Genomic DNA, 25,570 nt, shown 5'->3' on the forward strand with positions numbered 1-25,570 from the left:
AAGTCACTATTTCGTTTTACCACTTTGTCAATACCGGACCGCACATGACATTGTTGGTAAAATGAACATACACCAAGATGCAATGGGCGATATAGTGAAATTATTTCCGAATTGTCGATGTATTGGTATATTATTATTTAAATATGCTGTATCAGTTTATACATGTACATCGACTAGCATGTACGTTTTGACGAGGTAAATAAAGAATTCGAAAACAAATATGTATATCGATTACTAACTGCATTTATGTACGGAACAAAGCTCCCGGCGCGTTTGCCCCTATGTTAAAAGTAGCGCGTCGCACAGCGAAATGTTGCACAGATCAGTTGAGAGGTTGTCGATAATAAGCACATTGTACCCGTTCGCTCATATTCAAATCAGTCGCATCACGTTTCCGCCTTTAATTTCTTCGTGTCCTCACATTATACTCGTTTTATCACTCGTTTCCCACGTGCCCACATGTCCGTCTTCGTATATTGGAAAAATAGAATTGGTTTAATTATTGAATAAACGTTTGATGTCAGCCTGTCACTGTGCTTTAAGCAATCAATTTTACACCAGCTACGTTCAACTCATCTCTGTTGTCGGCTCAGATAATGGTCCTAATAATAACTGCAAATGTATTATTGGACGCTAACAATTGGTTTAAAGAAATTGCTTTTCACATATAAAATTCGAAGACGTCTTTTAAAATGTCAATGATATTAATTTGTTTTACACCTCAAATTCTACATGCAAGTACATATGAATACGGATTCTAGTAATGCTGTAGAATATGAATGGTTCAACTCATCGCGGCGGTTACCTAACTAGCGCACAACGCTGCAATCACAGGTATAATTCTTCAACATCTTTTCATAGTTTTTCTATAGTTAAATGACAATCTGTGCAATTTTATTAAAACAAATTACATATGTTTTACAGGAAAAAATATGATAGAAAATAAAGAACATAAATCATATATTTAATAAGTTTAATAATTTGATCAAGCAATGTTCGTAACTGGTCAAATAAATGCGCCGATGTCTCCTCTTTATATCCCCTGTAAACGCAAGATGCTGATTTGTCGAAGGTTTGCATATCTTTTCATTTTTTATTAAATATAAGCACGAATATTTTTATTTTTTTGGCAATGAGAGATCTTCAGATAAATAAAATTTCATATGTGACCATACGAAAAGGAATAACAGTGCGCTACTCATGTATTGTGCACCAAAAGAGATGTCTGTTTACGGACATCAGGCCAGTGTACAATTGCTTAAATATTGTACGGTCTTTTGAGGTAACAGTCTGTTAACTTCAGACCCAAATAAAAAAATGATATTTAAAGCAATTATATAATAAAACTTATGCAAATATTCGAGCATACACATTTGTAAACAATTAGCACACATGTTAAAAGATTAACAATTAAGTGACGTACATAAGTTGATCCATACATTAAAGGATGCTAGCTGGTCCTAAAAGTTTTGAGCAACCAGGCCGTGCTATACAATAGCTATAAGCTTTTAAACAACAAGTAACATTTATTATGTATTTTAATGTTTGTATGAGGAAACGAAGTAAAATAGTATTATTATAAAGGTATTGTTCCTTGCGGACTAAGTTAACCCTTTGCAGGCTGGGAAATTTGTCGTCTGCAAAAATGTCGTCTGCAGAATTTCTAAAATTAGCATTTTCTTTGATTTTTTTCAAAGAATACTATCAGAATAGCAAACAGTTTGGATCCTGATGAGACGCCACGTTCTGTGGCGTCTCATCTGGATCCAAACTGTTTGCAAAGGCCTTTAAAATTCAGCTCCAGCGCTTTAAGGGTTAATCTATGTCGTAAAGATCCGTCGAACATACCGGGAGTGGATATGGCACTTTTTTATACACACAATTAAATGTTTGTTTTGGATGTTCTATATGTTGATGACCAATCACTGACTATAGGATATTTTAGTGTTTAACAAGTGAGAATGTTCGACCGCTTCAACTGCACGATTTCTGAAACACATACAAACATGAAAGTCGTGAAAAAATTGTGTTATATGGTCTATTATAAGAATTACAAACATAATTATTGTGTTTCATAATAAATTAATTTTACAAAAAGGAAGATACTATTCAGTTGATTAACATGCAATATGCGTTCCATTAAATAGCTTGTACGTTTTCTCGAGATGTTGCCGTCTATACATAAACTATCTTACTATTTTATTGACCGGAAAAGCTTACTATATATAAACTTGTTTATAGTCAATTACAAATGGGAATTTGGTAATTTGCTGATGAATACTGCAGTTATCTGTTGTTGTTTTTCATCAATATATTCAAAGTTTAGATGTCGGGAAAAATGCATCGTGGTGTATGATAAACGTGTATATGATCCCGACTAGAATTATTCAGCAAAATGTGCTCTGAGTATGAAACAGTTTTCATCTTAGTATAAAATATTGACAACAACAAAACTATGTGAAAAACCTACTTTACACATTTTTTTCCTCAGGTTCGAACTGCAGATAATTTGTAATAGTGACAAGATCATTGCTGTCACCAGCCCGCTAATAAGAATATGGAATACACCAGAGACGTTGCTCAGGTTTAGTGCATTTTTTCCCTTGTCCTGCAAAGTAAATAATAATAATAATAATAATAATAATTGTTTTCATGGTGGCGGCAGTGGCACTTGTATTTGTTAAAGTATTGTTGTTGGTGGAATTAGAGTATTATAATAAAAGAAGTAGTTCTATGAGAAGTGTGAATAGTGCTAGTATTTGAAGTTTTAGTAGTAGTAGTAGTAGTAGTAGTAGTAGTAGTAGTAGTAGTAGTAGTAGTAGTAGTAGTAGTAGTAGTAGTAGTAGTAGTAGTAGTAGTAGTAGTAGTAGAAGTAGCAGTAGTAGTAGTAGTTGTAGTATGAGTAGCAGCAGCAGCAGCAGTAGTAGAAGCAGCAGCAATATAAACAGAAGTTCGTGCAGCAGGAGTATTAGTAGAAATAGTTGTGATAGATGTAGTTGACGTAATAGATGGTGTTATATTGGTGAATCGTTTAAATCGTTGTAGTATTTCAAATGTTGTTGTCGTAATTATGTTATGGTCCACTTTTCTATTTCTTAATTTGAACGAACCATAAATTGAATAAAATAACATACCCCACCGTCAGCGTTTCCACATTCTCCTTTACTGTACCACCACTTTTGTTCTAGTTTCAACAAATCTCCCCTTTCCGCCATCTCTAGAACAGCTATATTTATGTCGTGACTAAAATATATTAAAGCTATTTGAAGTTTTGAATTTATAATTTTGCATCGAACTTCAAAAATTAACCAACTAATACCATCATGGTTGTTTTTAATTATATCACAAGTACAACAATAATGGAAAGGTTCATAGTTCAATGAATATGTCTTTGGAACTGTAACGAATATTTTTTCACTGACAATTCGTTCAATGTTTAAGTATTTAATAAAGCCATTTAAGACAAAACGCCCATCTTGGCATCTGACCTGATATTTGAAATCTTTGGCATCGCAATACCATAGCCTTTCTGGTCGAGGTTGCGACCAACCTTCATTGTTTTGCATGGTTTTCGCTGGTTATAGTAATTATTACTAGACGATTCAAGTAGAAACGCGTATTTTCCGCGTTCCTGTATAACACGTTTCCAACCTTTATCTGGGTCGTCCACGTACACCGATGAAACAGAATCTTCCATCATGCCATACATCGTCTGGTAAATTGGAACCTTGGAATCCTGAAAATATAGACAAGACTGAAAAAACGGTTGTTTTTTAAAGAGTAATGTTAGTAACTACTTGTGATTTAAATTTCTCCGTACGAATATTGTTATATCTGATGATATATTAAATCATAATTGTTATTTATATTTCAGATAGGATCCAAGCATACCTTAAAGAAATCTTTGGTGGCACCAGACGCTTGAATTCCGAACTTAATTGTCCTATGTTTGACAAGATCGTCGACGGAACTGATAGGTGTGATGAGTTTTTCAAAAGTCAAAAACGCTGCCAAATTTGCGGTGTATGATGATATTGTAATCAATGTGAAAAACCACCATGCGCTAGCTAAAATGCGACCAGATAGAGATCTGAAAATAACAAAAGATTTCATTCTAAATTTGAATGTTTGTTAAAAGACGAATCTGCCATCTGATTACATTTACTTAATACACGTAATGTATTACATACAGGTATGCCATGCACTCAAGGGCTGATACAAACCCAAAGTTAATACTTTTTTCAGCATGTAGCAACACACATTTAAATAAATGTGCAGTGCATCCATCAATACATTCACACCTTGGGAAAATATCAGGCCCCTGCTGCATCAAAGCACCCAGTGAAAACCACAAGGTATTAATGAACGAAAACGTATCCGATGACTTTCCGTCGTCCTGGTCTTGCTGTTCGAATGGACTGAAGTGGCCGATCACGTACAAAATAAAACTGACAACGAAGTATCCGGCTATGATGCAAGCCCAGATGTCGATTGACATAGGGTCCATAAACGAAAAAACACCAGGTTTGTCTCGTTCAGGCTTTTTTATCATTATACTTATTCCTGTGTTCATAAACGGTTTGGTAAAGTACACAGCCTGTTCTCGTTTATGTGTGATCGTGAGACTTGCGAGGGCAATATCGGCGTCCTGAAAATATATGAACACAATTTTCCTTTATTTGGGTTGTTTTGCTTAAAGCTTTTTTCATTTGTATCGTATTTTTTGGCAAAGCTTACTTAAAGTGAACATGCGAAGCTAAACAGCTCAACGAACAATTTATACACTGAAAGTCATCATCCTTATTTAGTATTTGCCTAAATAGTATATTATATTTTAACAAGATCCCCCACATGATGCTGTTGATTGCATCGTTTACCTGGTTCAATGTGAGAAAACACGATACACGAGTAGATCTTGGATATAAACATTTGTGTTAATCCCTTTAATTTGCATCGTATATGATTAAATTGGTATAAAAATAAAACAAGAGTTCCGCGGTCGGAGATGACCGCATTGAAGCCGGATTTTTGATTTAAATGACAGGAAAATACCTTTCGTGTTTTTGTCAATGCAATACTTAAATTACTGAAATATTGTTCAAAGGTCAAAATGAAATGTAAGTACTTTTCAAGGCATGAGCAAACCTTGTGTTATGTTTTGAATGCATATAACAATTTTAACATTTTAACATTGAAGGTCACAGTGACCTTGACCTTCAAATGAATGACATTGAAATGAGCAGTGGTGATCTTCTAGTACTGGCCAACCTTTATGTCAAGTTTGAAGACTCTAGGTACAAGCATACCAAAGTTATAACATGGAATAAGAACTTTAACATTTTTACCTACCAAAGTTATAAGAATTTTAACATTTTTACATTCAAGGTCACAGTGACCTTGACCTTAGAATGAATGACCTTGAAATGACCAGTGGTCATCTAAGTGTGCTTGCAAACCTTCATGTCAAGTTTGAAGACTCTATGTCCAAGCATACCAAAGTTATAACAATTTTAACATTTTAACATTTAAGGTCACAGTGACCTTGACCTTCAAATGAATGACATTGAAATGACCAGTGGTCATCTTCTAGTACTGGCCAATCTTTATTTCAAGTTTGAAGACTCTAGGTACAAGCATACCAAAGTTATAACATGAAATAAGAACTTTAACATTTTTACATTCAAGGTCACAGTGACCTTGACCTTCAAATGAATGACCTTGAAATGTCCAGTGGTTACTTACTAGTTCTGGCCAACCTTCATGTCAAGTTTCAAGACTCTAGGTCCAAGCATACCAAAGTTATAACAACTTTAACATTTTTACATTCAAGGTCACAGTGACCTTGACCTTCAAATGAATGACCTTGAAATGTCCAGTGGTTACTTACTAGTTCTGGCCAACCTTCATGTCAAGTTTCAAGACTCTAGGTCCAAGCATACCAAAGTTATAACAACTTTAACATTTTTATATTGAAGGTCACAGTGACCTTCACCTTCAAATGAATGACCTTGAAATGACCAGTGGTCATCTGTTAATCCTGGCCAACCTTCATGTCAAGTTTGAAGACTCTAGGTCCAAGCATACCAAAGTTATACCATGAAATAAGAACTTTAACATTTTTACATTCAAGGTCACAGTGACCTTGACCTTCAAATGAATGACCTTGAAATGACCAGTGGTTACTAACTAGTTATGGCCAACCTTCATGTCAAGTTTCAAGACTCTAGGTCCAAGCATACCAAAGTTATAACAACTTTAACATTTTTTATATTGAAGGTCACAGTGACCTTGACCTTCAAATGAATGACCTTGAAATGACCAGTGGTCATCTGTTAATCCTGGCCAACCTTCATGTCAAGTTTGAAGACTCTAGGTCCAAGCATACCAAAGTTATACCATGAAATAAGAACTTTAACATTTTCGAGCACGCCGCCACCCCGCCCGCCCCCCCGCCCGCCCGACAACATCAATCTATAAGCCGAGATTTTTTCGAAAAAAATCCGGCTAATTATCCTAAAGCAATTGGTGCGAGATGAATATATGCTAGAAAAGAGTTAATATGATCTGTTTTAATAAACGTTTATCTGTATGGGGAAAAAACCGTCGATTTTCCCTTTAATCTTGTTTAAGCTATTAATAACCAATTTTCCACCAATGATCAATTCGTTAAAGAATCAAGATGTAAGGAAAACCCCATCTGACAACAAGTTTTTAACTTTGAATTGATGATAGCAATGTTTCTTTGAGTGATAGAAATGCGTTAATTTACACCGTGTATTAGTTTTTTGAGACATAACCAATATTTCATTATAATTACAAGCTTTAATTTATAAGACTACGCAACGCAGATTTTCAACCAAATTTGATCTTTATTCAGTTTCAATCTAGAATAATATTCTGACGCAAATTTTAAAACTGGCCTGAAACGTTCGCTTCAATCCCATTTGACGACAGATCATGGCCTAAGCGAGCTATGTTTTGTTTCATATTCTTTGACATTTTGACCAATTTTCTTAATCAACCTTGCCTATACTTCACCTGCATGAATATTTTATTAAGGTTCTAAAGCCAGGTTTACTTTAAATAAATTGCGCGGATTAATTGATACATCTCAAGATGAAAGAACGGACGGATCAGGACAAAACAAAGTTCAATACTTCTTTGACTATACAATGTTATCAACACAGAAAATCGAACAGAATAACGGTATGCTTACCCCTCTTATAAGTTCTCCAATCATACCGTCCCAGGTTCCATCTGGAAGTTTTGTTCCATAATTTTTATCGTCCACTAGTTTGAGAATATATGTCATGTTTATTTTACTTGCAATGTTTTTCATCATGTCGATGCAGAATCCTTCAAACCGTTCATTACCAACGCTTGGTTGACCATTTTCGCCCCTAGCCAACTGTATAAATGGTGGGTTCTGAGAACAGGAAAGAAACGAATACTATAAACGTTTCCATGAATGTTACATGGTTGTTTGGTTGCATCAGAAGTCATGGATTTATAATTTTTATATCTTCAGATCACTTGTTAAAATCACTTCATTTGAAAGAACTTCGCCATAATGTTGACCCCCAGACAATCTTGACCCTACATCATTTAATTGTATAGTTACTTACATAACTAATGACAAAATCTAGAGATATACATGACGTTTTCTTACTATAATGGTAGTAACTATCTGAGAGCCGTTGTGAGTTTTGTTCGGATCAACGTTTAGTGGTGCCTGTATATTAATGTCGCGAAACCCTACCCCATCCTCCCACGTTCCAATCTGCAACACAATTAAACATATGTCTTGATATGATATCACATTGTTGAAATATTGTTCATTACCTGAACATTTACCATATCATAATCTGTATATTGATTAATTAATTTAGAATCCAATGGTAATAACGCCATGTGCATGGGTTGAATAATGAATATGTGGTGACCAAGTTTAACAAATATATATATATATATATATATGTACTTTTAATTGCTTCATAATCAATTAACAAACAAATGGTGTCACGTTAAAACCAAATGTCCACGAAGTATTGCTTTCCCCAAAATTATGGTCGTAACCTTTGAAGTCGGCAAACACAGATAAATTCTATACATTTATAGAAAACAGTAATTGTAATGCCCACCGTAGATATGTGAACTTACAATTAATGTCATACTTTGAGTTATACTTTGCACAAGAAAATGTAACAAAGGGTCATTACTTTGTAAACATCGAAGAAATAGTTGTAGTTCTTGTACTCCGAACTTCATCCAAAAGTCTTTTATAATTATATAGAGTTCAATATGAATTACCTTTAACACTATGTGGGTTATGAGCTTAAACATATAAGATACTTTTGGTTCGTGTTCGGTGCACGGTCTTTCAATGTCCTCTCTAAATTGTTTGTTAACCCATTTATGCCTAGCGTCTAGAAAAAAAGGCATTGGCAAACAGCGTAGGCCCAGATGAGACGCCACATCATGCGGCGTCTCATCAGGGTCTGCGCTGTTTGCTTATAGAAATTTCTGTAAAAAATATTCTAAATACAGAAATAAAAATAATAGACATCCCTAATTTAGGAAATAAATTGATCCAATTTAGAAGGATGGGAGAGTCCACTAGGCATAAATGGGTTAAATCGATGAAGCTCCAACAACTCTATCAAGGCAGAAATTATTGTTCTGATTCACTACTTTTATAACAGAACGACAACAATAAACATAAAATGATCATGCTATACGGATAGCAGTAATTCATGTGCATGCTCCCGATGGGAGGCATAAAGTAATAGCATCGTTCGTACATCTTATATCCATCATTCCGTCCGTAAGCATGTCCCGCTTCTTGTGCGAGGAATATCTTAAAAACGTTTTGAATGGATTCAAATGACACTTCATAAAATCATAGATGGCCTAATAGGACGCGCAGAAAATAAGAACCATAACTATATCTTTAACTCACTTTCCGCAATTTTTCCATATAACTCAAGTGATGTAAATCCAAGGTATAGTCTCGTCTATGACCAAATTTGTCGAACGCAATTTTTCCAGACAGACCATCTCGTGTTACCTACAAAATAAACGAAATGCATTTTACACATGTAATGATATAACCTTTCATTTTGTTCTATATAATTATATATACTTACAGTGCATATGTATCCAACATCTGATTGAATTAATTTTCCTTGTGGCGTTTATGTTTTGGTCCCCAGACATGCTAAATATTACCAAATTATTTTACTACTTTTACAATTACAGTATATTTTTTGGCATTTTCAGTAAATGCCCAGTTTTACTCAATAATTGTCTTGCTTATTTTCTTATCCACGACATACCGTTACAAACTTGCTTGGTATCCTCCCAACGCCCATGACAATGCACAAATATTAGCTTAGCCATTTATTTTGCTTTCTTTATAATACAACATTTCATTGTGTTCAATATGTCACTTTATTGTCTTTCCTAGTGTAAATATATACATCCACTAAAACTGTATTGTCCCCCACCTTTATTGAAATACTTTACACATCAGAAAGCACAAATGTCAGGATAACTGTAATGTAGTATACTTCAATCCGCTTATCTCAAACCAATCTCTTTCGTATTTTTGGTACGGACGAAAAATGAAACTGGTAACTCTTGCAAATTGGTGAAAGACATTTTGTCATAGCGTTACTTACCAGAAACCAATCAGCATTTGACAAAACGTTGCTTCAATTACAGTGGGATAAGAACAGGTATTTGTGTTAACAATATTCGTCAACAAGTTGACCCAGAGGATCATTATGCGCTCTACTGAGAAACTGTAGGGCAGTGGCATAATACTCGACACCCCTGGTTTAGGGCGTCTTTTTTTTAATTTTATTGTTTATTTCATGTAAACTATTATTAATTTTTGTGTGTAAACTACAACATTTTTAAGCTGTGTTCACTGAGGTTTTATAGTACGATTAAAAACAAATTTTGAATTTAATTCGATATAAGTTGTGTGAATCTCGTTGTGCCACCATTCAGTGGCATTCGAACAAACTTGGACGAGTACTACCATACGATGTTACATGCCAAACACAAAACCTCTAAACCTTGCAGTTTCAGAGAAACCTATCGTATATACTAGAAACAAGCAATATCTGTAAAAACATATTCGGCGTTCGTTGCAAACATGAGAGTTCAAAATAGACAAATATATAATTGCATGTAGTTAAATAAAAACTAGACGTGCATCACTTTAAAATGTTGTATCCATCGAAAATAACTTTATTTTTTTATTAAAAAAAATAAATTTTAACTTTAAAAGATTATTTCATAAACACCTTTTGAAGTTAATACGCTTTATTATGGTAAATCTCGCGATATTATCACGTATATATTTTATTGTATAATTTATGTAACCGTTCCTATGTCTATTTTTTAAATGAAGAAAATATTCGTCACTCACTCGTGCAACTAAAAATGATTGGCACATATGTGTGATTGAATAATTAAACGATTTTGCCCTTAACTATAGTATTTCGGTAGTTTTTTTATATAATCAAAATGCAAATAACTGGTAGTTAACCAGAGGTTTCGATTCAATTCTTTCCCTAGAATTCGTGTTATTTTACATATTGAAAACAATACTGTAAAATGATCGTAAGGCGCTTTTCGACAGTCCATTCTGTCTCCCCATGACGATTTACTGACACTGTACTGACCCTGAAATTCTGCGACAATGAATGTTAAGTGTAATGGTATCTGGCTAAAAAAAATATCTATGTGTCGTATGAAAATGCAGACAATAGTCAGGATTTCCCTACTCTGCGCTGCTTTTAATACTATACGCTGGACATATTCATATACAAATGGAAACAATGATTGGACAACTGTTCTGGGGGATTTCTTTTAAATCAGCCAATAAATATTCGGTTTTATTAATTTTGGTTAGTGGAGGGAAATTGTCCCAGCATCTCGAAAGCTGATGATAAGGTCATTAAAGATGAAAAGCTGGGTTAGACATCTACGCCGAAAAACAAAGTAACCATCAGGGCGTTGCCAAATAAAACTACAGGGTCATGATTTTATTAAATGTGGCAAAAGACAATCATTTACTGAATGTTATTCAAAAAATAATTAACCCCTGACACTACCGGTTGACGAGATGAACATGTTAACAGTTATTTACTATATAAGTCTACATAAATAATGTGACATTTGGATCGTTGACACATCGAGGGTGGTGGAATGATTTGAATCATATATGTTAATGACCGCTAAACGATGTTTCAAACAAAATATTGAACTGCTGACTCATGTGGCTTCAGAGAGAAATATTTCGAAAGTTATTTTATAAATAAGTTAATATGAATCATGTGATGCCCAGTTTTAACTCCAGGAGCATGATTTGAACATACCTCGTCGCTGACCTAAACATTTAATTTATTATATTCAAATATATATACAGTCCATGAGTATATATGATCAAAACATAGTTACATATATAAAGGCATGACATGTGATCAGTATCGAATTAAGTTGTTTAATAAAGTATCAATACATGAAAAGTTCTACGACATTGGATTACATCATTTAGAATCTATTTTATATGCTATAACGATAACATCAAAAACAACAAAGACGAATTTACAAGAGAGCGAGAAGTCAAGTTTGAGAAATGAATTTTATACAATTGATCATAATACTATTTATACAGGTTTTTTTGACTAAATGCTTTATATACATACATGTACATAGCTAAGTTTCTGTTGGTACTTGTATTATCAGATTGCATTAATTCAATAAATAATATCATGTGTGGTCTTTTACAGTAACATTTATTTATATACAATTTCTTAAAAATCATTTAAGATACATTCTAATATTATATTAACCCATTTATACCTAGTGGACTCTCCCATCCTTCAAATTGGATCAATTTATTTCCAAAATTAGGGATGTCTAGTATATCATTTTTTTACTTTTAGAATATTAACAGGGCAGACCCTGATGAGACGCCGCATTATGCGGCGTCTCATCTGGGTCTACGCTGTTTGCCAAGGCCTTTTTTCTAGACGCTAGGCATAAATGGGTTAATCCTCAAGAACATTGAAATGATGACCCTTTCTATCTTGAATAGGTATAGCTTCAGGTTTATGCCATCTGCCTGATTCGATTTCTAATCTATGAGATGAAACCCTTAATCTGCAAAGATTTGATCTAAACTTAGTTATACTAAGAATTGTTAAATTAAGGTTGCAATTAAAATTTACAAAACTGCCTAAAACTTATTTCTCTTGAAGAATCATTAAGTTCTGACATCCAATTTTGGATAAAATTATCATTTTATCTAGATTGTCAAAGGATAAAATACCCTTTTATCACCTACATATTGGTTTAGTTATCAAAGATGTTCTTCCAAGTTCCCCATATACAAAATTATTCTGTGTTTGAATTTTCACGCCTATTAATTTTTTGAAAATATTTACGTGAACTCTTTCAATTACCATTGACTCAGTTAAGCCCCAGATTTCTGACCCATATTTTAAAATTCGTAAAACAAGCTGACCATCCAATTCTAATTTGGTATGTATTGAAATTGTTGGATATTGGATAATTTACTAAATATGATAATATGCAATTTAATGCATTTATATACTCCATTTTCTTTTCATTATCCCATTTATAAATGTATGGTATTTTTGGCATCATTTTCTAAATATCGATTACTATTAGGATATGTCTCTATGTCACTTTTACATTCAATACGAAAATTTACCACACAGTGATCTGATGAAATGTTAGGATCTAAAACTTCAAACTTATGAATCAATGTAAAAATATTACTTTTACACAGAACGAGATCAATAGTGCTACAACCTTGTGATACTACATACAAAATAGCAAAACCGTAAGACATTTTGAAAATCTCTTTAAGCTCTCTCTCGAAAAAACAATGTGTAACAACTGAGGCTTGGCCAACTTAGACAAGAGGATCATCTGTTCAAACTGTGTACATGACCACTGTCTTATTTTACATACTAAATATTAAATCTCTGCGCCGGGTTTTTACAGGTAAGATTTTAAACGTTATGTTGCAATATGATCATGTTAAAACGTGGACCGTGGGCCATGGTCAGCATAGACCCCATTGACATGATTTTAGCAAACTTTGTATCTTACCTCTAGATAACACTACAAACCAAATATTAAAAACACTGGCTTTCAAGTTTAGACCGGGTAAAGGCCAATTTAGAGCCAAAGAGAATAATATGACGAAACTTTAAGCGGCCCTCTAGATGAGACTACATATCAAATAAAATAGACACGGTATGTCAAAAAAAAATATTTGAAGGTTTTCCTAATACTTATTAGTCAATGATTAAATGGTAAAACTCTGGGCGATGCCACTTCTGAAGGTTCATGATTTCAACAAACTTTGTAGAGGACGATCATGATTACAAGTATGTATAACGAGTATGAAACTAATTTGCTGTAATGTTTTAGACTCGAAGATTTTAAAGTTTTCCATATCATAGAATCATAAGTTCATGTTAAACTGGTGACCCCAGAAGTGTGGCTTGTTTTGATCCCAGAAGCATGATTTGAACAAACGTTGTAGCGTACTTCTACATGATGATGCATACCAAATACGAAATCTTTATGCCTTTCGGTTTTATGCAAGTAGTCTTGGCAAAACTGATGACACCTGAGACGTGGACAGTTTTGACTACAGAGGAATGATTTGAACAAACTTTTTGGAGTTCTAACCTCTACACGATGCTTCATACCAAATATGAAAGCCTTGGGCTTTGCGATTTAAGTTAAGAAGATTTTTTTTCAAATACGTATGAGAAGGTTTCATGGCTTCATTTAGTTAACTAAGTCATAAGGCAAATGATTGAAAACAAGTTACATTACATTTAGCACGTGTTACTTACATTTAGCACGTGTTCTAGTATCACATGCCCTTTCTGCAGCGGTCTAATTGGATCTGCGCTACAGTTCATGAACAAATACAGCTCGCCTCTCCGGAAGCCGAGTATGTCTTGCTTATCCGGCCGCTGCATTATTTGAACAAGGGCCGTTGTAAGAATAGCCACCGAGTCAACGGTCAAGGCCACTTCTACCTGCATGTAAAATAAAGTGCTTTTATGCGTATGAGCGTTATATTACACTTTTCATGAACCTATTCATTTAACCCATGTGTGCCTAGAGGACTTTCCCATCCTTCTAAATTGGATCAATTTATTTCCAAAATTAGGGATGTCTAGTTTTTTTTCTATATTTAGAATACTTCTTACATAAATTCCTTTATGCAAACAGCGCAGACCCTGATGAGAAGCCGCACCATGTGGCGTCTCGTCTGGGCCTACGCTGTTTGCCAAGGCATTTTTTCTAGATACTAGGCATAAATGGGTTAACAAAGGTCGTTATATACAGTAATTACACAGTCAAAGTCCGTTTAGTTAAATTACAAAATGGGGTTGTATTTTAATCAATTAATGTTTTTTGTAGAGACTTGTATCTGAAACATATTGATGCTCTGGAAAGTAATTCATGACAGCATTTCAAATCGACATTTGATATGATGCAACATTTAAGCTTTTTAGTTTGATCGTTTCACACGCGATAAATTGAAAAATAAACTGTTTCAGAAGCATATGATCGGTAACAAAAGTTAAGTGAACTTGCTGATGGTTGATTGTCTCCTTCCAGAAGCTCGCTAAGGGCATTGTGTCTGTGACTTGCTTTCACAAGTTGAAACCCAGTGATATTCACACCTCCAAATGTAAACGATCTCCACAGTTCCGCGTCCATACCTCCAATGTCCTGACGAAGAAAGCACCACCTTAGTTGCTTTTCTCAGAACCGGAATTATGGAATGTACATGTATCACCGTTGTATTTAAAATTAAAATTCGGTATAACTATTCTGTAACATATCTAATTTAAATGATACGTTTTACATTAGATCCGACATTACTGAGAAATAAAATGATGCCAGTTCTGACTTCCAAAATGGCGCCGTTTTTGTGATTTTCGTAAAGGAGTGGCTTATATTTTCACTCGGTAAGTCACTTAATATGAATATTTCTTTTAAAGAAATACGCCCTTTCGATTCTACTGTGTTTGTGCTTCCCTCGGTTTGTTGTTTCAATATCGAAAACGTCGGAGTAATAAAATTATTGAAGGAAAACCGTCCACAATTCAGTTGTTTACTTACATGTCATTCGAGAACTTGGTTAAACTTACATATATTGTTTCGTATAATACACAGTATTTGCGCATGTGTATAGTAAACTATAACATAAATCACGATAATTGTATTTTTCCGACGTTAGTTAATATCTAAAAAAAATTGAAAACTGACTTTCAAACGACAAACACAGCTCATACCCATGTTAGAAGGTTTTACACGAAATAGCTAATGCGATGATTTCCGCATTTATGCGAATGTATTTTAGAACTTTTTTCATAAGAGGTCAGGAGTTAACATTTTTTATTCTTTTGTTGTTGACCCAGTATGGAATATACGATGAATTGTTTAGTTTTGAGTCATTAGCTCAAATGTGACACACACACATTGATTTAGATGTTTTCTCACATACTTGACACGCAGTGTATGTTAAAATGCATATTTTACGCCACAACATATTATTTCAACCAGTATGACATCAGTAAATAATTTTAATATTCACAATGAGCTAGCATCGTTGACGTTACCAGAGTTATTTCTGTTTCAATAATTTTGCTTAGTTTTCTCTACCAAAAAATATGAGGCTGTTTAAAAATTAACCTCACCATGCGCAAAATGGGTCTTAAGACGAATACGGCCAACGTAGCTCCAAACCGGTAAGCGCATACGCGTTGTATATTCAGGAGCTACACTGCCCCTTTAATTTTAATTTCATGCCAGGTTTCCTTGTCTCAGTCATAAGCAGACAGGATAGCTCCTGGCTAGACTGCGGAACTGGCATGAAACTGGCTAAAATTGTGTTTGTAAAGCAACTTTACCCTGGGTTTTATTAAATGGCTTTGTTGCAATTGTTTGGGTATGAAGAATATGTATAAATAGTAGCTAGCCGAATCAAGGAATCGTCAGAATGATTGACTAGGTACGAAGACAATTTTTATTCTACACTAATTCTTGCAATATTTTTTATGGTTTATATACTTGCGTCAACTCGAAACTTGAGACACTATAGCAAAAACGAGTCACCTTTAGAAGTATAATTATTCCTTCTCCTTAACTACGTGTATTATGTTAATCATTGAATTATATTTACCACGGTTCCAAGTAAATAGTGGTAGCCATCCCTATTCATTCCGACGTCAATGATCTGTCAATGAAATAAACCATGTCACTAAAACACACATGTTTTCAGCTTTACAATAATTGACACACTTAAACTTAAAATGTGTTAATTCTGAACAAGTTTGGTGTTCAAATCAATTTTCACGAAGGCATATGTATCTTCATGAAACTTGGTCAGAACAAATGAACCCATTTATGCCTAGCGTCTAGAAAAAATGCCTTGACAAACAGCGAAGACCCAGATGAGACGCCACATGATGCGGCGTCTCATTAGGGTCTGCGCTGTTTTGCTTGAAGGAATTTCTGTAAGAAATAAATATACTAGACATCTAGTATAGAAATAAATATACTAGACATCCCTAATTTTGGAAATAAATTGATCCAATTTAGAAGGATGGGAGAGTCCACTAGGCATAAATGGGTTAAAAATAACAACTACATGCATCGCGATATCGACAACCAGCCGAAGATATGACGACCCGTATTACAGCCTTTTCAATAGCGTAAATTTTACTAGTAAACATTGATTGTAAGGTAAAGCTAGGTAAACATAACAATTGTTCGCTGGAAACCGAAAGCTGAAATTCAGCGAATGATACATGGGTTACAATTAACCCATGTATGCCTAGTGGACTCTCCCATCCTTCTAAATTGGATCAATTTATTTCCGAAATTAGGAATGTCTAGTATATTTATTTCTATATTTAGAATATTTCTTACAGAAATTTCTTTAAGCAAACAGCACAGGCCCAGATAATACGCCGCATCATGCGGCGTCTCAACTGGGTCTACGCTGTTTGCCAAGGCCTTTTTTGTAGACGCTAGGCATTAATGGGTTAAGGTTGCAAGTAAGTTTACAGCGGAGATAACACTTATTGTACAACTTCTCTATCCTAAAACATGAAGTCAACGTCATACTTAAAGAGATAAACTCTACAAAATACCCACTACCCAAATGTCGTAGTAAACCCATAACAATATTTGAAAAGTTAATATGACATAAGAATTCCAACGTACGAATTCCAAAATTAGACCCTTCGCATAAAACTGCGACTTAGACCTTTAAAGGCAAACATTGCTGATGAGCGCATTAGGTCGGGAGTTATAATTACAACTTGAAAAAATACACTATGTATCAAGATTTTGAAGACATTTAGGTGTGTCTTTGACTAAACACGCATTTAAAAATGGAACATTAAACGTGTAATTTAACAGAAAAACGTAAGGTTAAACAAATAGCGAACGGTCTTTTAGAGGCAAAAACATTTACCGAACTATGTTAACGCTGTCATTATTTTGGATCGGGCACATACTATATTTTTTTTAAATACTATACTCAGGACAATATCCTAAAAAACGGAAAAAAACATACCTGGCTCATAAAAACATTGTAGTCTTGAACAGTGTGTAAATCCACGACGATACGTTTGCTGCCGATGTTATTGTTCCGATCAAGTTTTCGCAATATTTCACGGCAATCTTTCACATTGGGAATCCGAATTGCATCGATGATGAAAGGGACTCTTTGGCCCCGGATTCTGTAATCGGCAAACGCTTCGTACAACGTTTGAAGGCGCCAAAGAGCTGGAATTAAGATCATTTGCCTTCTATATGTAAAGGTATTATCGCGGTATGTAAGTTCAAATGATAACGTTAAACATCATATACTAAGTAACTATACGCCTATGTGCATACGTCCTAACCAGAACTGTGCATGTTTATGATACTTAAACCGTTTTATCTAATGACTGTAGACGTCTTTTTTTTAAATAAAGTACCTTCTTCATTATTCTATTTAACAAAGGATGTGGAAACATAATAAATTTTAACCAAGTTAAGAACACATGCAGAAAATCATATAATTGTCGTTGAACGACATTTGGAAACTATAAAATAACAGTTCAGAACATCTTTGCTGTTGTTATCTTAGCATACCGTCATCTCCATCAAAGACGTAAAATATCTTCGTCCACTGATTGTATTTGATGAAGTCAATAGCAGCCGGGGCAAATGAAGGGCACATGCTTACAATAAAGTTTTCTTTGTCCAGTGTCGCATCTCTGGTCATCGTTGGTACGAAAAAGGGGATCCGCAACGCTTGGCTGTATGATGCGATTATATCAAATGTTTCACTTTGCGATGTTCCAATTAAAGCGATAGGCTGATGTTCAATAAGTGCACAGACTGAAATGAAATCCAACTCTAGTTTCAAATTGTATAGAAATCATATCTTGACAAGTGCAAGTCCATTAAAGTTGCATTTTTTGTGAACATCTTAAAAATACACGGAGGCGTAAAATGAACCCAGAACGAATATTTTAATACGAGTTAACACCACAAACATTCTCCTTCCGCCATTTAAAGTGTGAAACAAATATCCCAATGGTATCGAATTCACATTGTAGAATCTTGTAACAAAACAAATAGTTAACAATTGAAAGTGCTCGGTGTTATATCGGCATGGGTACAATATTAATAACCACGGACTCTAGATGAGGTCAATATACGCTCCGTGTAATTACTGAATAACTAAACTCTATTAAACATGGTCGAACAATAGATTTATTGCATTTCAGCATTTATTCAACTATTAATTCACTTTAATTTCAGAATTTTGGTGGACTTGATGCATACATTCATGAATAAAGTCGAGATTTCGAAAGTTTCGCAATACTGTGACAAATTAAAAACAACCACCATATAATCGTGTCTGGTATTAACTGTGTTTGCTTAAGTATTCTTTATACTTTACTTACACGATTTCCGTACACTGAAGCTGTCGGATAAATTGCATGGTACTTTTATGGGATTCATTTTTACGTATTTAGTGTTGTTTGAAGCCTTCATTGCAATCTCCACAGAACGGTTAATCAGAGCCGATTGCTCGTCAATTTGTCCAACTATGACGCCTGAAAACACAGTTAGTGGATATGATTTTACGGTTGTCCATTATAACAGCAAAATACTATATTTGATCGTTGACTTTTGCCAAACCAAGAAAGCGTTAAATATACAAATGTTCTTAATAACATTACCCGGTATCTCACATTATAACAACTACGAGCGCATTATTACGTGTTTGTTTAAAAACTAGAACATTCTATTACGCGGAGAATGTGTCCCAAGAATATTTCATTAAAATTATTCATTTGGGAATTGCTTTAAGACGGATAACTAAAATATATGATGTTTGACTATGGGATTTCAGAACTTCGTGCTGAGTGGGATAAAAGATTGGATATTCACTCGACCTACCAATACTGACAGTTCCGTTGCTACTGCATTTCACTTCAATATCAACCAAGAGACTCAAAAGCCACATAGAAATCAAATACCGCCGAGGCATTGTCGCATGTGCGATAACGCCTGGTATGAAAATACGGCTTTGTGAGCTCCTGGGGGACTCTTAAGTTGAAGGATGACGTCTGTTATTGAGAATCTGAAACAAAAGAAGGCGCTCAATAACACCAAATAACCGCCGGTCTAGATGTAGATGAATATGTGTGTGTAGAAACACCTGGTTCGTGGTCACGACAACACTTGTCACAGTGTTTCCTCATTGACAAGTATTTGGAATCTCTTTGTGTAGTGAAAGATATATTCTTTGCATGCTATTTTTTCTAAGACATGTCATGCTGATTTGTGTCTGTGAACCTCGACACGGTCCTTGTGAGCGACTTCTAAAGTTATTTAAAATTACACCCTTGACAAACACAAACAAACAAGAGGCTATTCCCTTTAGGTTTGATTGTCAAACCGGTTATATTGGTGATTCTCAACATAAACTATTCAATACACAAGTATGTTTCATTTAGACTAAGAACTTAACGCACTGAAGTCGGTAACTGTGTTTTCTTTATTCCGACTAACTGTAAACCTTGCAGAAAATACAGATATGAAAGAAACCCTTGAATGTAACAATGACAAGACATTTGACATTTTACGTCATCTAATGCCATTATGTTTAACAACTATATTAAGGTCTAGGGCAAAAATCCTGTTGAGCAAACATATATAAACATGAACAGCAAAAAAATGAATAAGCTGGGATCGCCGACATGGAGCGTTATCGGTTAATTTTACACGTTAAAAAGGTATTCATAACCTCAAACATAGCTCAGAATCCAACACACACGTATAAGCAACATGGTTCTTACAGAATTGCATTCGAATTAAAAGGCATTAAAGAGAAAATCATTAAAGTCGATTGCAATTTTATTACTTAATGTTTTTCTATTCGTAACATATTGAATCGTTTCTGATTGATGACGAAATGAAGTCCGTCAATACAAGTATTTCAAATAGCCTGATCGCATGATAAACATAGATCATAATGAAGGATAAATGAAACCTTGCATTTTAACCATGTTTACCGCCTTCCAAGATTCAGGGTAACCTTTTTGCTGATAGCGTTCAAACAAGGACAAACATATGTAAAAATAAAATTAAAATATTATGGATACAAATATTACATGAACATTGCCTAGTTATTACAAACGACCATGAGCTACGGTCGCAAAAGTGTTTACCTTTTTCCAAACAAGTTTATACCTTGTTATTGGTCTTTTTTCTACATAGCATTTCTCGTCGAACGACGACGAATAAAAACCATACTTAACACAATTTCACGATTCTAAAACGAACATACACAACATTTTGGAAAGAATACTGATTTGAACATAACTCGTAATTGATGCACTTAATCGTTTATGGACAATTGGTAAAGACTACCGTCAGACATCACTCAGACTGTCACTATAAGTTACCTTAATTGTCACAATTTGTCAAACATGAACCTCGATTTCGCACGAGTAAAAAGCTTGCTCATATATTATTTACAATAGATAATTCGTTTAGATTCCGATATAAGGATGTTAATATTGATTCCGACTGGGGTATTGCGTGCGTTTAAATGTTTTCGGCTGTATTGTTTGTTAGAAGTCAAAACTTTGTGGGCGACGAATGAGATTTAATGGCCCACACTCTTAACGCACCACAACAAAAGGTTTTTACATTCTACTCACCATAATTATATTCACCAGCGTTAAAAGAGTCTATATTAAACACTTGCATCTCATTGTTTATGTGTAAAATACGTTTATATATTTATCCTTATCTACCAATATGCCCTTTTGGTTGATTTATGTAAGTAGAATTATGGTACTCTGAAAAATAAACCAATTGAATAAAATAATCATTCTCGTCTTATTTATATATGCACATACATCCCCATAATCTATGTTTATCAATTAGTGGTTGTGCATTTATTTTAACAAAGAAAAAAAAATTACTGCTGGTATACACACAATAAGGGAAATACGTAATCGTAATTGAGAGCTTAAATGCAGTTGAAAATTAAGTTTTTTTACGAAAGTTTTAACGTCAGCATTTGCTAAAATATAGAAGAATCTTACATAAAATTATCCGTACCGTTTTGCTTGACTATTTCATTTATGATATCTGACTTAAAATTTAAAAAAAATACGCTTGACAAGGAATATGCATTCAATCAATCTCCATGGAGTTGTGCTCTGTCGATGCACATTGGTATTGCAAGTAGAGGAAACATACCATATTGATTGGTTGGGGATCGTTATCAATCATCATTTAAGAGAATCAGTTTGTGCTCAGAGGCCCTCAAAATCACCGCCGTATATTTTGGATTCCGTAGACAAAAACATTTTTTACAGAAAAAAGTTCAAGAATTACCGAAATTTAGAATGAATCATGCTGAGTGCAGTATGGCAAACAACGAAACTCAAGAAACTATATGACCAGCGTCATGCGAAAATGGGTCATAAGCCATGTGCGACCAGCGTAGCCCAAGACCAGTCTGCGAAAAGGCTTAAGACCAATTTTAGCATGACGCGTTTCATATCAGGAGAGAATCCGCTACTTTAATGACAGAACACTAACTTTAAACATATAATACCCGTATACAAAGAAAAATTGTATTTCTAATAAAGATTTAAAACTATCATGATAGCGATATATCTACAAAACATTGTCTGACATCTGGATGTTAGAAAGATCGTAAATATCTTTCATCAACGAAAAAATCCACTGTAGTTTAAAGAGCTCTGAAAAGGGTCCCAATATTCGGCTACTTCCCCTTACAAAATAAGACTAAAATAAAAAAAACACAGAACTTTAACTATTGACAATGTTCAAAAACTCATTATCGTTTTATTCCAAAAGAGGCATTACGACAAATGCGCTCGCCTTGGTATATGCAATGACACAATATTACAGTCCTGGAAACTAATAGTGTCGGTATAGTTCGATAAATGACCTGACAAACCAGAGCCGCTGTACAGATTACTATTTATACCTCGTGACCATGCAACAGACAAGACCATTACAGATGTCCGGTCTACTGCGATCGTTTTCCTTGCAATCGGCAGGGGCACTGCTTTGTATTGACCGTTCCCAGCTTTTATTATGTTTAGGTTTTGTATTTGTTTGTAATGCAATATACAGGCATTTTCCTTAAATACAATATAGCGGAGGTTAACTAGAATTTCTGTCCCGATGATGTTCCTGGAGTGTGTTTTTTTTCAAACAAAGATAATGAAAGACGATTTGGGATTTTAGATTAATATGCAATTTATCACCATAAGTTTTTGATCAATTTATACCTTTTATCAAAAGTAATTTTAGTGTATAACTTTCGATACGTATGCGTGTATTTAAAAAGGGCATTATTTAACAGGTTCAATATCTTTTATGTCACAAACCTCTTCAAACATCGTTTGTCATTCAATAGAAATGGGCTTAACGTGTTCAAAATACTTACAGATTTCTTTGTATTTCGGCAGAATAGTGGCCCGACAGCCATTCTCGCCACCTTAAAACTATTTGCGCGAAATGAACTGTACTGTAATACCGCGAAACGCCCAAGTACATCCAGTGGGTTTACTTTATCGGTGACATTGTGTTCCACAGGCATGTATACTAAACTCTCCCTTCTTTCTCGAGGCTCCCATGGCCTCCCCACCCCAGTTTGATCATACCCCGTGTCCCTTGATTAGTTTGAGTTGATATATGTTTGGATAAATGATGAACGATTATATTATCTGTACGGTACCATTGAAAACAAAATATTCCCAAATCGTATTTCTTTCCTCATATCATCATAGAACATTGGCCCATCGGTCTTTACATAGATCGACACGAACCAACTATCAAAGGGACAATGGGACATGCTGTTGTTGTCGAAAAGGGGAGGAGGGACTAAGGATACCGATAGAGGATTTTTTATGATATCGCTGCATGTGCTATGTAAAATTTAAATTTGGTGTTATACAATGTACAATCGTGAGTTACAATCGTGAGTATACTAAATAAGCATTCAGAACTTTATAGACGATGCTTGTTTTAAATATTGACTCGTTTAAAAATCGACGTTTTACATTGATTTTGCATATAAACGGTCGATATTCAGAAATATTCGTTCTGTTTGGGCCACTTTCAAATGTGTCCATGAATTCAAACGATGGCTGAAAACAAATTGCTAATTGTTTTACACTTCCCATAGTCGGTTCCGCTCAAAACATAATAACGAGGCAATTATAACGTTTATTACTCAAGATTTAAAAAAAGCTCATTGTCAAATAATACAGGAATACTCTTCAGATCATATGCATACAAAGTATACATTTTATACAGGCGACAAAAATTTCTTCTGGAAACAGCAAATCGTGATTAAACCTCCAGAAACTGATTAAAGAACTATCCCGTCAATTAAATCAACAAAATTTAATTAAACCCATCATACATTTTCTATAAAGACGTATATTGTCGTTCAATCCCCAGTTTAACTCAGTTACGATGTAAACAGATCATATAATAAAGATTCCTGCATATGGTTGTGGACAGACAAAGCACATAAAGATAATTATCTTCTTCAAACTTGTGACTGTAAATAGATGTACACACGCTACAGTATGACAATATTTTTGCTGTTCTGTGAAGATTTTTGCGTGACAAATCATATTATAAATTAAACGCAAAAATATTGACCCATTCTACAATCTTAAGATTGGATATTAGGTACATGTTCAAGTATATTATAACACGTTGATGGTTTTCAAACAGGATATTGTGGTTATTCTCTCATTGAATCAGAACTGAAACGCATGTGGTAGAAATATCGGTTCAATATCGCCCGTTAAACTGTTATCTATGAAAGCAAAGATTAACAAAAAAGCACAATGACATTTTTATAGCCAAAATATGACAAGCACGATTGCAATCGATGTAAACATTTCCAAAAATACTACACAGAAACTTACCGATTATCGGGAAATTATCCACTCTAATACGGAGGCTTGTGTCATATGGTTTTGCAACCGATGTCCACGAGCGAGTTTCAGTCCTTCTGGATCGCAAAATCCAATATCATCAGTGCTGTGATCAAACGGCTACAAGCTGGAAATTGCAACTGCTCGTTTGTCTCGCAAATACATTTGGCCGATGGGCAATGATAATAACTGCATCGCAGTGCAGAACAAAATGAGTTTCTAAATAATCAGACGCTGAGAATTCGTTTTCTGAACTCCCCCAAGCACCTGCGATGAAAATGACTGTATTGCATCACTCTCCAAAATGAGTTTTTAAATAATCAGACGTTAAGATTTCGTTATATGTACATCCCAAAGCAGCTGGCGAATGCCATTTTGCGTATTTTAGCTACGATATGTAAGCAGTTCACCATCACTACTAAGACATGTCCACATGCGAAATATGTATATACAAAATTAAATACAATTTCAAAATAATGTTCTATTTGCATTTACGTTAAAGCGAGATTATACGATTTTTTATATGCGTTAAATTGTAATATATTGATAAAAAATGTTACAATTACACAAATTAGGCAAGAAAAATTATACATTAAAGACGAATTTCATAAAATACAGCAAAGACAAATTAGCGCCCCGAGCCGATTGTGACGAAGATATTTCGAACATATTTTCCTACAAAAACTGAAGCATTCGTCTTTTTATTAGGATCAGAGTTAGTGTTGGTGTGTCGCATGAATATATATCGTTGCAGGAATTTAAAATAAACCGTTAATCTAAATTTAGATTCACATCGTACATGCATAATATATATGCTGGCGAATTCGACTGTACAGACATTTTCGATCGCAGAATTAAATATCTGGCTTATTTCGCATTTTTCGACACACGTTCTTCTTAACTTTTATTTTAATTTATATAGAAATATGTATATAAGTTTTTTTTTTACACATTATGTATAAATTCATAAATATTTC

The 25,570-nt window shown here is 34.4% G+C and overlaps 1 protein-coding gene across 1 annotated transcript; it reads right to left on the minus strand.

The window, feature by feature from the left end:
• Positions 1–995: 995 nt before the first annotated feature.
• On the minus strand, positions 996–24,720 carry LOC127879955 (glutamate receptor 1-like). The gene is made up of 17 exons (XM_052427092.1): positions 24,585–24,720; positions 19,546–19,729; positions 19,047–19,199; positions 18,226–18,474; positions 17,663–17,874; positions 16,262–16,315; positions 14,668–14,805; positions 13,914–14,102; positions 8,960–9,067; positions 7,670–7,780; positions 7,217–7,426; positions 4,302–4,648; positions 3,892–4,090; positions 3,489–3,736; positions 3,135–3,243; positions 2,471–2,608; positions 996–1,989 (listed from the first exon to the last, which is right to left on the minus strand). The coding sequence occupies exons 2-17, from the start codon at positions 19,634–19,636 to the stop codon at positions 1,975–1,977; spliced, it is 2,571 nt and encodes an 856-aa protein (XP_052283052.1). The 5' UTR covers positions 19,637–19,729; positions 24,585–24,720; the 3' UTR covers positions 996–1,974.
• Positions 24,721–25,570: the final 850 nt, after the last annotated feature.

Source organism: Dreissena polymorpha, chromosome 4, assembly GCF_020536995.1.
Source record: "Dreissena polymorpha isolate Duluth1 chromosome 4, UMN_Dpol_1.0, whole genome shotgun sequence".
In the NCBI taxonomy this organism is placed as follows: Eukaryota; Metazoa; Mollusca; class Bivalvia; order Myida; family Dreissenidae; genus Dreissena; species Dreissena polymorpha.